This window comes from Melanerpes formicivorus, unplaced genomic scaffold, assembly GCF_026170545.1.
Source record: "Melanerpes formicivorus ecotype bairdi unplaced genomic scaffold, bMelFor1.0.p_v2 SCAF_1, whole genome shotgun sequence".
NCBI lineage: Eukaryota > Metazoa > Chordata > Aves > Piciformes > Picidae > Melanerpes > Melanerpes formicivorus.
The window spans coordinates 67,736,196-67,751,195 of NW_027142353.1; the positions used below are offsets into that span (position 1 = coordinate 67,736,196).

The following is a 15,000-nucleotide window of genomic DNA, read 5'->3' on the forward strand; positions in this document are numbered from 1 at the left end:
CACATACACCTGTGAAATACAAGACAAGCTTTTCTTTTTCTACTACTTATATGCTACATCCACACAAAAGCACATTAAAAAACAGCATAATGAAGTGTTTTCTAGGTTTCTGCCTGCTGAACTCCCAGAAGATGAACAGGAAGCATGATAACATTCAAAGTGTATTTTTCCTCCCGTATGTCAGTGGGTAGATTCCTGCCTCACTCACTGCTTTTCCTCCAGTTTGATTGGTTGTGATTGGTTTTTAAACCTCTTTTTGATGGCACCATATTAAACAGATGACTAGAGGGAAAATTGCTCATTTGAATTTCGTCTTCTCCCTTTAATGTGAAATTAAAGGAAAGCATTAACTTTGGAATAGGGAATAATAGTTCTGGGCCCCTCAGATTAGGAAAGATGTTGAGTTGCTGGAAGGTGACCAGAGAAGGGCAACAAAGCTGGGGAGGGGTCTGGAGCACAGCCCTGTGAGGAGAGGCTGAGGGAGCTGGGGTTGCTTAGCCTGGAGAAGAGGAAGCTCAGGGGAGACATTATTGCCATCTACAACTTCATGTGTTTGTTGAGCTTTAAGCCAATAGACAGCCTGGTGGTGTTTTAGGTGAGACAAGAAGATGTGTTAAAAACCCAAATGAATAGGGAAGGAACAGCCATGATTTTTTCTGGAAGATAACTATCTCTAAATACTGTCAAATGTCCAAAGAAGCAATTGAAAAGGTAGAAAAGACCAGAAAAACAAGATGCTGATGTTTTGGCTGCGTTACCAATAGAATATGGATTCTTAGCAACTGCATGGAACTTCTGCTTTGAAGTTAAGAGTTTTGCACAGTGATTAGGGCACTGCTGGAAATGTGCTGTTGCACCATCTGGTCTCTCCTATCTTAAAGTAACAAACTGTCCCTGTGATATCTCAAGGAAGCTCCAGGGAACCAGTGACTCATGAGCCTGCACTATAGCGATGGACTTACTGAGTCTGGCTATTACTATCAGTCCATTAATGGTGTACTCCAGAGACAGAAGAGACACAACATACTGAGATAATAGTTTATTTAAGTTTCTAGGTTTCTTTGCAGTATTTCCCTTGGGATCTGTGCATGGAACACCACTGGAGGGATAACTGTTTTAAGTCCTGTGGCCTGTTAAATATTGGCAGTACTTCTGTTGATCTGCCCATGAAAGAGAATTGGCAGCTTGAACAAAAAGACACTCAGAGAGGTGTTAGAATGTCCTGACAATGCTGAATAAAGACTCCATGGTGGCTTCTGGGCTAACTTTTTGGTTAGTCTGTTTAATCCTTGAAAAACTTTTGCCATGTCTGTGAACCTCAGAAAATAACCCTTGGTTTATAAATGTGTGTGAGTTTCTTTACTAGAGTTTGTGTCATATAATCATACAATTGCTTTGGCTGGAAAAGACCTCTAAGACCATTGAGTCCAACCATTGACCTAGGACCACCTAGCCATTAAACCATGCCCCGATGTGCCATGTCCACACATCACCTTCAGTGATGGTGACTCCACTGGACAGATGGGCAGAGTCCAATGGGATGGCTTTCAACAAGTCCAAGTGCCGAGTGCTGCACTTTGGCTATGGCAATCCCATGCAGAGGTATAGGCTGGGGTCGGAGTGGCTGGAGAGCTCCCAGACAGAGAGGGACTTGGGTGTGCTGATCGACAGCCACCTGAATATGAGCCAGCAGTGTGCTCAGGTGGCCAGGAGGGCCAATAGCATTCTGGCCTGCATTAGGAATAGTGTGGCCAGCAGGAGCAGGGAGGTCATAGTGCCCCTGTACTCTGCTCTGGTTAGGCCGCACCTTGAGTACTGTGTCCAGTTCTGGGCTCCTCAGTTTAAGAAGGACATTGAGACACTTGAGCGTGTCCAGAGAAGGGCAACAAGGCTGGTGAGAGGCCTTGAACACAAGCCCTATGAGGAGAGGCTGAGGGAGCTGGGATTGTTTAGCCTGGAGAAGAGGAGGCTCAGGGGTGACCTTATTGCCCTCTACAACTACCTGAAGGGTGGTTGTAGCCAGGAGGGAGTTGGCCTCTTCTCCCAGGCAACCAGCACCAGAACAAGGGGACACAGTCTCAAGCTGCGCCAGGGGAGGTTCAGACTCGAGGTGAGGAGGAAGTTCTTCACCGAGCGAGTCATTTGTCATTGGAACGGATTGCCCAGGGAGGTGGTTGAGTCATCGACCCTGGAGGCGTTCAAGGGGAGATTGGACGTGGCACTTGGTGCCATGGTCTAGTCATGGGGTCTGCGGTGTCAGGTTGGACTCGATGATCCTCGAGGTCCTTTCCAACCTAAGTGATACTGTGTGATACTGTGTGAAGTTGCCCACCACTTCCCTAGGCAACGTATTACAGTCCCTGAACATTCTTTCAGTAAAGAAATTTTTCCTAATATCCAATCTAAACATCCCCTGGCACAGTGTCAGGCCATTTCCTCTCATCCTAATGCCTGATACCAGGGAAAACAGACCTCCCCACTTCACTGCAACCTCTTTTCAGGTAGTTGTAGAGAGCAAAGGAGTCTCCCCTCAGCCTCCTCTTCTCCAGACTAAACAGCTCTAGTTCCCTCAGTCCTCCAGTCCCTCATAAGACTTGTTCTCCAGGCCATTCACCAGCTTTGTTTTTCTTCTCTGGATGCACTCCAGTACCTCAATGTCTGCCCACTACACATCAGCTATTGCCTGGGCAAGCAGCAAAGGTGATTTTATCTTTGTTGAGTCACATCAAGAGAGACAAGATTTAGTCTCTCACAGCCCCTCTTTCCTGTTCTTTCACAGGTTTCCTGCAGTCCTGACCCATGTGTGATTTTGCACTGAACCCCTGCCATAGTTGCCCCAGCTGTTATAGTTAGCCTTTATTTCCTGATTCAAAGCATTCTCAAACCCATGGGAGGAGATGAGGTATATGATAGTTTTACTAGAAACTCTTTTTATACCAGTGAGAGAAATACATTGATGTTAGCTATAACATGGCTGCTGCTTGTCAGTCCTAAACAAATGTTTCCCCAAAACTTGAGATACCTGAGTATCTCCTTAGGAGATTGTTTACATTAATGAGATGCATATATACACTAGACTTCATAAATCACACTCTGGCAATACCACTCCTAATTCAGCCTTTCCTAATTCAGTCTTGTCCATATGCTTTCCCTGGGGACTAATTTGATGCCTGCTGCCAGAAGGTTATCTCCTCATCTATGAACCAGGCAGATTTTCTAAGCCTGATGTTGCACTGATCTTCTCAGCCTATATTGTTTGTCTTCCATCCATGGATTTCATGTTGCTTGCTTACATTGCTGCAAAACCCACTAAAGAGGAAGTAGAGAAAAGCACAGCAGCATCCTTTCAGGAGTTCACACATTTTCCAAGCATGCTTTACAAGGAAGTCTTGAAACAACTTGCCTGTAATGCAGAAAGGTGTCCTGCTGTTCAGGGTGTCAGAAGCAAACTGGTGAGTCCTATGGTGCTCCATAGGACTGTAAGACTCTGCAGGAGCCAAAGAGAATGTAGGAGGAAGATCAACATGAATCTGAACACTGTGATCAGCTCTAGCTCTGCTCTTAACACTTCTTTTCCCAAATAATATTGTGATCTGAGCCAAAAGCAGCCTAGGACTGAAGCATGAATACTCTCTCTCTCTTCCATACCATACTGTGCAAGGAACTAAACGTGTTCTGGTTGTGGAGAAATTATATAGAAATGGGAGTTGTGTTATATAAAAGGAGTTGTGTGGTTGGGGCAGAACAGCATTTGCTACTGCAGTGTGATAGAAGAAAAAGAAAGAAGAAGAAGAAAAAAATGAGTCTTTACTTCATTCTCAAATGCGTGGCCTACAAGGTGCCTTTCGATTAAGGGCATCTCCCTGAAGCCTCCAACAAGTCACAGAGCCTTGGAATCTGGGAATCTGTGCTTTAAGAATGATGCCTGATTTGTCTCTGGGTGCCACACCGAACTACATCTTGCAGTCTTACTGCACAGAAGATTCCTTTTCATCCTATGGGTCTAGATGGCTTCTACCTCACTTTAGAAGCTTATCTGTTCTCAGGCACTCTCAGGTTGGGAATAATGACCTGCAGAGAGTGAGGAGCACTTAGCATTGGGAATTGTCATAGGTTTAGCTTTCTTTGCATCTGCTAGAGAGGGAGCCTGTGATAGCAAGGGCTCCCTATGCAGATGACCTCAGTGGTGAAAGTTGAGCAGGATCAATCCCACCAGCCTCATTTCACTGTTTTCCTTAAACAAACACAATCACTCACACAACACTCCAAAGCGTTCAGGGGATTTTCATGGTAACAGAATAAAACAAATTAGATAAGGTCAAAACCAAATTAAATAAGTGTTCTGGTGCAATCAGCACCAGAACAAGAGGACACAGTCTCAAGCTGTGCCAGGGGAAGTTTAGGCTTGAGGTGAGGAGAAAGTTCTTCACAGAAAGAGTAATTGGCCACTGGAGTGTGTTGCCTAGGGAGGTGGTGGAGTCACCATCCCTGAAGGTGTTCAAGAGGGGATTGGATGTGGTACTTGAAGCCATGGTTTAGTTGATTAGATGGTATTGGGTCATAGGCTGGACTTGATGATCTCTGAGGTCTTTTCCAACCTTATTGATTCTATGATTCTATGAAAACGGAAAAGGAAGATTCTACCACAAACACTGTTCAGAGAGAATCAAGCACAGCCATAATGCTTGAAATTCTGCCTTCTTTATTGCCACAAGCTTGGGTTTGACTGTGTAGTGTTCCTTTAATTTGAAACATTTAATGGTGCTCTCCTCAACTCAGCTCTGTCTCCTCTTTGTGTTCCCAAAGATATGAAATCATGAACTTTAAGAAAATGGGGAAGGACTACTTTGATTACATCAATGTTGGCAGCTGGGACAATGGTGAGCTGAAAATGGATGATGATGAAATATGGTCAGAGAAAAATAGTATCATCAGATCTGTGTGCAGTGAACCCTGTGAAAAAGGCCAAATAAAGGTAAATATTTTCTCCATTCATTTCAGTCATGTGGAATACACAGCCTTGATATTTGAGAGCAATTTTTTCTTGACTGTTACAATGAGACAGTATCCCACCACTTCATTAAAAGGTGCAGACTCAAGTCCTTAGCTCTTGCTCACAGCAGAGTCATCTCACTATTTTCATGAGTTGCCATTCTCTTGTACTTTTGTGTTTGTGGACTGCTGACATTTTATGGTTCTATCCCAAATGCCTTAGAACTGGTACATGTGGAGGAATTTTTCCCTGCATAGCTTTTTCAGAACCTGATTCAGTGGAGTGTAAACCCCCGGCTGAGACTTGTCAGTACAATTGCACACAAATTATAAGCAGTATTTGCTAGGATTTCAGTGCTAGGCACAGAACTCTAGATTGGAGCAGTATTAGTCAGACCTTAATTCTGTAGTAGTATCACCAGAGAACATCGATAGCTGCCACCACTTACAACCTGAGGAAAGATGGGTAATGTTTTTACTCATACATGTTTTACTGATTCCTTATTTCCTAGGGTTTTTATCTTTCCTATCTCCCTTTCCATGCTGCAGTAAGTAAGGCTGGTGGGTGGACCTGTCATGTACTAATTGTACTCTGTTATCCTTCAGAAACCCATGACACTACAGAACAGCTAAAATTCTGCAAGTCCTCAGCTTACCTTGCAGTCTGTGGGCTGCAGGGATGGGCATGGACAGCAAAGTGACTCAGGCTGGGAGGGAAAAAAAGCCCAAAACCCAGCACCTGTAATTTCTGACATATCTCACTGGATGCCAGAACACTTTTCTTCTGCCTTAACAGAACATTGCAAAGCATCTATAGTGAGAGGCTGATGTCAGGCTGACCATGCTCTGCAGCACAAAGTAAATCTCTGCAGAGTTTTCCAGGATCAAAATGTTTTACTCTTTAACTGGTCTTAAGCAGAATCAGTGAGTGAGTTTCATCAGACCAAATAAGTCTTCAGCACAGACACATACAGTTATATCAGGTGTCTGGACTTTTATTACAGTCAATGATAATGATATATTATTCCAGATCAGGAGCCATCTCATCTTCAGTTAGGCCTTGAAAACAGTTAAGCTGAATCTGGGTGTGGGAACACTTCCTTCTTTTCACTGATGGTAAAAGGCACCCAGCCAATTGGCTCAGATGAGAACACACCTTCTGCAGACAGATAAGGAAGGTGAGATGAATTACTCCCACAGTAAATAAAGAGGAGGCTGGTGTTAGCTTGCTCCAGCCACAAGGTCACATATGAGAGAACAGAGATGGGCAAGCAGATAATAACTTCAGAACTGGACAGCTCTGAACTCCCTTATGATCTGTTGCCACAACACAGGTGATTGGAAGTGTCTTGTGATCTTCATTAGCAGCAGCCTTCTACCTTTTGCTCATGCTCTCTCAAGGATTCTCCCAAGAAGATCCCTCACTATGAAGCCAATTCATCACACTTAGACATATGCTAGAAGCTCAGCCTGAAATGCCCTTTATGGCCATCAGTATGTTATTGGTTATAGATATCAAAGTTAGCTACACAGCCCTTTGTCAAAATTAAAGTAATCCTAAGATGTGAATTCATCAGTAAATTATCAAATGAGAAATCAAGTCAGACATTAAAACTGATAAAGATAACATTTTCACCTTAAATGTTAATTAGAAATGCAGTAATGAAGTAATCCTGGAAAAGGCACATTTAGTTTCATGCCTGGAAGAAAAATCACCTTCAATACATCACTCACAATTGGATTAAAAACACATAGCACCCAAAAGTCTTTCAGTAATGAACCCTTAGGAAAGTAATGCCATTGGCAGGATCCCCTGTCTGCCCCACAACAGAGTGAATTGTATGCCTTCAGTATCACACAGTGAGCTTTGCTCATTCTAAAAGGGGAAGGAAACACTTTTTATTGTCATTCAGCATACTGACATTCTGTGCCTCCACTTACACCTCTGTGGGGCTGATGGTTTCTTTCTTCTGGTATATACACACAATGGAAGAGCTGTAAGCTTGTGCTGTATTCTGTCTAGGTGAATATATCATTAAATAAAAACCTCCCTTCTGTCTAGGAGAATATACCACTAAAAAACCCCTCCCTTTAAAATATATATGTTTTTTAAGCCCTCTATCAAAAAAGCCCAAAGAAACCCCAAAAGAAAGAGAGCAGCATGAATGTACAACTTCTGCCGCCACAGTAAATGCCAATTTTTGTTTCAGGTGATCCGTAAAGGAGAAGTGAGCTGCTGCTGGACCTGCACTCCTTGCAAAGAGAATGAATATGTATTTGATGAATACACATGCAAAGCCTGCCAGCTTGGCTCCTGGCCCAACGAAGAGCTCACAGGTAAATGACTTGTGCCTCTGCTTATGCTGTCAATGAAAAATGTTCATCTGCTGAGCTGAAGAAACAAATGCCAGCTACTAGTGAGTGTGAGGACTGTTTTGGTCACAACAAACCCAGGGAGAAAGCTGAAACCTGAACTGAGGATGGCGTTTGTCTTCTCTCCTCCAGATGATGCAGGGATTGTTGGTGTAATGTTTAGTTGTTAACTGTTGGTGTAATGTCCTGTCTGCTTTCTAAAGGCTTGTTATTAGTTCTAGAAATAAATAAAATGGTCCTGGGTTTGTATTAAAGCCTGTCTTAATATCTACCTTGCAAAGCAGATCCTGTCCTTCCCCAAAGAGTTGGAGAAATGAAGTCCTCACCAGAGGTATTACAAAGGGAGTTCAAATTTCAGAGTTTCCTTTTCCTTCTGAGCAAGTAGAGGAGAGTCTTGCAAGATGTTCTCACTCAGTCTGAAGAAGTTATAGAATCATAGAATCAATAAGGTTGGAAAAGACCTCAGAGATCATCAAGCCCAACCTATCACCCTCAGGACTAACTAAACCATGGCTTCAAGTTGCCACTTTCTTGAACACCTCCAGGGATGGTGACTCCACCACCTCCCTGGGCAGCACATTCCAGTTACTCTTCCTGGGAAGAACTTTCTCCTCACCTCCAGTCTAAACTTCCCCTGCTGCAGCTTGAGACTGTGTCCTCTTGTTCTGGTGCTGGCTGCCTGGGAGAAAAGACCAATCCCCACCTGGCTACAACCTTCCTTCAGATATGAACTAGTTGCTGTAGTTACTGCTCCGTGGGTGTTCCATATAGATTTTGGGTTGCATAAGTTCTTTGTTCATCAGAGACCCTACTAGAATACAGGGTTCATGTTCTCCTTGCCATAGCACAGATCTCTATGCACTTGAAGAATGCCAATGTGACTACTTTAGAGAGAAATTACTCCAGCACTTGTGTCCCACAGCCTCTCTCCCTTATGGCTAATAAATGGAATTCAAGTATTCAAACACTTAGAGCACACACTACTTCAAAATGCTGTTCAGGGATCAAGTTCTCCCTGTGCCAGGCTTTGTATAGACAAGGAAAGAAAAGACAGTTTTTTTTCCATAAGACTTGTTCTGCATATAATTTATATGGATGAGAGGAGAAACCTTGAGGAGAAAGAGGGAGAAGACAAAAGAAAAACAGTTTGGTGGTTGAATTGATGTAAGTGGAAGAGTGTCAATCAAGACTTGGCTTATAGACATGTTTCACTTCTTGGTAAGGAACATTGCATTCCTGTAACAGATGAGCTAGGTCACCTAATTACTGCAAAAAGATCCCTCAGACACAAAACCATGGGATGGTTTTCAGAAAATGTCAAACATGAAACTTTCTTCAAAGAGAGAAAACAAAACAAACCAAAACAAAATATCTTTTAGATGAGAAAACTTAAACAGCAATAAAATGGATCTGCAAGTGCTCCTCCAGCCCCACTGCCCCAGACCGATCTTCTCAGGCACCCAGCAATCAGCCAGCAAAGCCTTCTCAGCTACAGGAAAACTTCCTTGTGCCAAAGACCTGCTCCAGAATGTCCCCTAGAGCAGATTACTAAGAATCTGTTATAAGCTCAGGTTCACAGCCCATCTAGACCCTCTAGAATCCTCTGAAGTCCATTACAGGGACCAGGACACTGCACTAGGCTTCAGTAAGATCAGGTAGTGCAAATGGTCAGCTCTTCAACCGCTGGGGACCTTGTCTGAGATGTGTCAGATTCCAGTTCATGTCTCCATTTTAGTGAGTACCTGAAGTTTTGCCCACTGTAGATCAGTTGGAAAAGGAGCTGCTGTTAGTCACTTAGGAGGTACTTCAAGTACCTCATCAGACCAACAGGCATCTATGAGCACAGATGATAAAATTTGCACTCCTGGTAAGAGTAGAGTAGAGTAGAGTAGAGTAGAAAGAATAGAATAGAATAGAATAGAATAGAATAGAATAGAATAGAATAGAATAGAATAGAATAGAATAGAATAGAATAGAATAGAATAGAATAGACCAGGTTGAAAAAGACCTTTGAGATCATCAAGTCCAACCTACCACCCAACACCATCGAATCAAATAACCATGGCACGAAGTGCCCCATCCAGTCTCTTCCTAAACACCTCCAGTGATGGTGACTCCACCACCTCCCTGGGCAGCACATTCCAATGGTCAATCTCTCTGGGAAGAATTTCTTCCTAACCTCCAGCCTAAACCTCCCCTGGTGCAGCTTGAGACTATGCCCTCTTGTTCTGGTGCTGGTTGCCTGGGAGAAGAGACCAACCCCCATCTGGCTACAACCTCCCTTCAGGGATTTGTAGAGAGCAGGACACCCATCACCATCATCATGTCTCTGTAGTCCCTGCCTAAGTTACCATCTACATGACATCTGTAGCTTGTTTTATTCAGCTTTGTAGCAAACCAAGATCTTAAAAGCCTATTCCCAGCTTATCCATACAATAGATTGAACTATATTTTTAATGGTCATATTCTTGGTGCTAACTTTCGCACCTTAGGAAAAACAGTCTTATTTACAACATAAGACTTAGTAATAAATGTGAATTAAAACTAAGGACAAAGAGATGTCTTTTGGCAAGGAAATTTCCTTTCAGTTTTATAGAGCATACACCAATCTCCTTGAAATGCCCCTGCATCTGATGCTGCTGCAGTGTATGTCTCTGCAGCTGGATAAAGCCATGTCTTAGGTAATGTCAGCTCCACAAGGCTACACATATATAAAAGATTATTGGAATAAGTCTTCCTTGCATGATCACCTTCAGATGACAGTCCTGTAAATATAGCAGAGATGCAAGTGAGGAGGCTTTCACCATGGAGCTGCACCTCAGTGTTTGGCAGAGATCTGAACTTGGATAAAACCGGTTTTGGAATCATTTCTTGGCTCACACAACAAAACATTGCTTGTCTTTCTTGTGCTCAATGACCAGCATCGGTTTTGTGCCACAAACTTCACTAGATGAAATGCATCATGTTGCTCACTGAGAGGGAGAGGGATTAGAGCTTTTTTCAGACATCTGTGTAATAACAGAATTCAGAAGCAAGAAGGGAGAAGACAGAACAGATGCAATATGTGTAGCAAAATGAAATTAATCTCAAAACAGAGAAAAAGATACTGGAGTTGTGAAGTCCAGAAAGTCCAAAGGAGGTGGGAAAGACAAGTCAGAGGAAGAGTTTCTCTTGATTAAATTAAAGTGAGACCCCACCTGGAGTACTGTGTCCATTTCTGGAGCCCCTATTACAAGAGGGATGTGGAGGTGCTGGAAGGTGTCCAGAGCAGGGCCAGGAGGATGATCAGAGGGCTGGAGCACCTCTCCTACGAGGACAGACTGAAGGAGTTGGGGCTGTTCAGTCTGGAGAAGAGAAGGCTCCCAGGTGACCTAATTGTGGCCTTCCAGTATCTGAAGGGGGCTACAGGAAGGCTGGGGAAGGACTGCTCAGGATCTCAGGCAGTGATAGGACTAGGGGGAATGGAATGAAGCTGGAGGTGGGGAGATTCAGGCTGGATGTGAGGAGGAGGTTCTTCCCCGCGAGAGTGGTGAAACCCTGGAATGGGTTGTCCAGGGAGGTGGTCGAGGCCCCGTCCCTGGGGGAGTTTAAGAGCAGGCTGGATGAGGCTCTGGCCAGGCTGATCTAGTGTGGGTGTCCTTGCCCATGGCAGCGGGGTTGGAACTAGATGATCCTTGTGGTCCCTTCCAACCCTGAATGAAACTATGAAACTATGAAAGTTACTGGAATATATCTCCATCAAGAAGTGCAGCTGAAGTGAGAAAGGGACTATTTAGCCCCCCCCCCCTACATTTTATTTCCTCACAAATCTCAGCTTCATTGCTTATTCATGCAACAGTCCTCAGCAACCAGGCTCTTCTTTGAGAAAAATCTTTGCAGTTCCTCCTTTTCTCCAATACCAGCGCAACATGCGCTCTAAATAATTTTCTTCCTCCTGGTTTAGACATGTTTTCTCATCTGCTGTAGCTCTCCTTCATCTCTGCTTTGTGTTAACAATATCCACACATTACAGCACCACTTTCCACATTACTGGGCCACATACCCAATTGCAGAAGGAGGAACTCCAGTCGGAAGTATATGACAACCCCTCCACTAGTCCTCAAAGCCCTTCTTCTGCCCCTGTATTCAGCACTGATTAGGCCACACTGTGAGTACTGTGTCCAGCTCTGGGCCCCTCAATTTAAGAAGGTTATTGAGGCTCTTGAAAGTGTCCAGAGAAGGGCAACGAGGCTGGGGAGAGGTCTGGAGCACAGCCCTGTGAGGAGAGGCTGAGGGAGCTGGGGTTGCTTAGCCTGGAGAAGAGGAGGCTCAGGGCAGACCTTCTTGCTGTCTACAACTACCTGAAGGGAGGTTGTAGCCAGGTGGGGGTTGGTCTCTTCTCCCAGGCACCCAGCACCAGAACAAGAGGACACAGTCTCAACCTGTGCCAGGGGAAGTTAAGGTTTGAGGTGAGGAGAAAGTTCTTCCCAGAAAGAGTAATTGGCCACTGGAATGTGCTGCCCAGGGAGGTGGTGGAGTCACCATCCCTGGAGGTCTTCAAGGGGGGACTGGACATGGCACTTGAAGCCATGGTTTAGTTAGTCCTGAGGTGTTGGGTGCTAGCTTGGGCTTGATGATCTCTGAGGTCTTTTCCAACCTTATTGATTCTATGATTCTTTGCATTGTACTCACGGTGGAGAAGGAGAAACAGACGCCAGGCATGTCTAGAAACAGATGAACAGATTTTCTTAAAACTGAGGACCAAAGCTAAATGAAATCAATTTTTCAGTATCATGATGAAAATATCTTTTTGGTTCTCCAAAAATCCAAGTGACTTTGAGCACATGGCCTTCTGCATTCGAAAAGGGTGCCCTAGAAAGTTTCATTCATCATCTCAGAGTCCTTCTCAATGGATGCAGAAACATCTTGGTCTAGTTATCACAAATGTTTGTTTAAGGACACTTCTGAGGTGAGAAAGAGGCAATTATTCTCTCTTTCTGTGGTTCAGGGATAGCCCACAACAACAAGAGGAATAAAGTTTTATCTGGTGGCCTTGGGGACTGCAATAAAAGTAGGTTATATTCATTTCAGTGACACTTGTATTATCTTCAGAAGGTATTGTTCTCATTCTCTGCCTACTCACAAATGCACTGGTTATTTCATTTGCTTAACTGGATTAAAATGAAATCTTTTACAGCTCTTGAAATATTTTCTTTGCTATTCAACTATAAAGCTCAGAAATATATTTTCTTAGTGTTGTTACCAAAATGCTTTCAGCAAATAAGGTAAATGCAGGGTACCAGAATCATGATCTTGCCTGACTGTCTGAAACTGCCAGATAAGAGCTGGGCTATCCAAACAGCTTGGAATGGAAAGGGCACTCCAAACAGCTTGGGGTGGAAAGGGCACTCCAAACAGCTTGGATTGGAAAGGGCACTCCAACTCTAAGTGACACAACAGACATTTCAAAGAGCTCTGGCAACATCGATGCTGTATCCCATTCTGTTTGTCCTGATCTGGATTCCTCACTGAGAAGCAAGGACAGCTGCATCCCTCATCCTGAGGGTATGCTTGTACAGTCAGTGAGAGCTGCAGAGAACGGGCAGTGCTGAGAGCTGCTGCTGCTGTCCTGGCTCTATGCACTGTCTGGGACACCCACTGCCACAGCACACAAACCACTCACGGGGCCAAGGGCAGGGGCAAATTACATCAAATCTCAGCAGATTTTTAGAAGGGCTTGATCAGCTCTTCCCACCGTGCCCAGATTTGGACTGTGGCAGAAGCCACGAGGTTCTGAGGCTCAACTGTCTCCTAAAACTGGATCCTGCCACACTTCAAGCAAAAAAAATTTATTATTCAAGTCTTGCCCAAAATATTTTCAAATGGTAACTGCTTGTTGCCTTCACAGTACCTTTTTGTCTTGTATTGTTGCGTGCAATAAAGTTACAGCCATTGGTAATTTCAGCAATCATCTGACAGTTGTGAGTGTGAGGCAGAACACAATTTACTCTGTGCTGACATTGATTTTTCTGCTAGAACATTACTAGGATCTTGCTTTCAAGCATAATTGGTAAGGCTGTCATTCAGACTGAGGGTAGAAGAACACAATTTGAATGGTTTTTAACATTATAAACGCACATCAGCAGAGATGATGTCCAATTTTCACCTGGATTTTCTGTGCCCTGTATTTCTCTTTCCTTTGTATTTCTTGTTGCAAAGGAATTGTAACCATTCCCATAAGTCACTGTCACAGCAGTCTCTTGGAGAAAGCAGAGAGGGATGAGTTAAGGGTTCAGGTAGCAATACTATGACCAAGAGCTCTGACTGTCATCTCCCCCACTCCCTTCTTGCTGACTTTGTGGATTTTTCTTCCCCCATTGTCTTGTTCCATTGTTCCACGTAAGGTGTGGACTTTATCTTCCATTTACAACCCATGTCTCTACTGGGAGCCCTTCAGCACTTCGGGCTCAAGTGAGCTGGTTGAAGAATGCTGAGCTCAACAAACAGCTCTTGGAGGCTCCTGGGCTGCCTGAAGACAGGCTTGCCAACAAAGCCAGAAGGATCCACTTGTAATCGTGCCTTACATTATGGAAAGTTTGCTGAACATGACATATTTTGAACAAAACATTTACAACACACAGAGCCAGCAAATCTTTTTGGTGAAACTTGAATCAAAACATTAGAGCTAACATAAGGCTGGACCTGGTTTTTGCAATTCATCAGTCGTGCCAGTTACATTTGTGCAATTAAGGAATCATACCCCATGTGGTCACAGAGTAACTTTAGTGAATTATTCTAAGATTCATGGTCTTGCCTTTTACTACCAGACACAGATAAAGGAGTATAAGTTACTAGGGACTTAGGTTCCTGAGCTACAGATGTCCCAGCTTTTATGGTTTAAGACATGGCTGATTCCAACCCCTGCCCTACAGAGGTGGCAGAATGAACACATGCACAGTCCTCAGCTGCATACATTGATGGTGCAAATGTGCCTTTGTTGATGACTTCAGTAAATGTGCCAGCCTGAGAACTGTAGCAGCTCAGAAGCCAGCACATCTAATCATAGGATTATTTTGGTGGACAGAGACCTTTAAGATCATCAAGACCAACTGTTAGTCTAGGACTCCCATGTCACCGCTAAATCATGTCTATCAGCACCACATCTACATGCCTTAAATACCTCCAAGAATGTCGACTCCACCACATCCCTGGGCTGCCTGTTCCACTGCTTGACAACTCCTTCAGTGAAGAAGTCTTTCCTAATTCTAAACTATATCTCCCTTGGCACAATGAGAGGACACAGTCTCAAGCTGCACCATGGGAGGTATAGGCTCTCTTCACAGAAAGAGATTTGCCATTAGAATGGGCTGCCCAGGGAAGTGGTGGAGTCACCATCACTGGAGGTGTTTAAAAAGAGACTGGATGAGGCACTTGGTGCCATGGTTTAGTTGATTAGATGGTGTTGGGTGATAAGTTGGACTCGATGATCTCAAAGGTCTTTTCCAACCTGGTTAACTCTGTAATAATTCTGTCATAACTTGAGGTTGCTTCTTCTTGTCCAATCACTTGTTACTAGGAAGAAGAAATCAATCCCCACCTTGCTACAACCTCCTCTCAGGTAGCTGTAGAGCAAGATAAGGACATCCCTCAGCCTTC

General features: G+C 43.9%; 1 protein-coding gene across 1 annotated transcript in view; it reads left to right on the plus strand.

The window, feature by feature from the left end:
- The window catches only part of GRM5 (glutamate metabotropic receptor 5), a 277,861-nt gene that overhangs the window by 228,870 nt on the left and 33,991 nt on the right, over positions 1-15,000 (plus strand). The window contains 2 exon segments of the mRNA XM_068149504.1: positions 4,807-4,975; positions 7,203-7,329. Of these exon segments, the coding sequence (XP_068005605.1) occupies positions 4,807-4,975; positions 7,203-7,329 (296 nt within the window).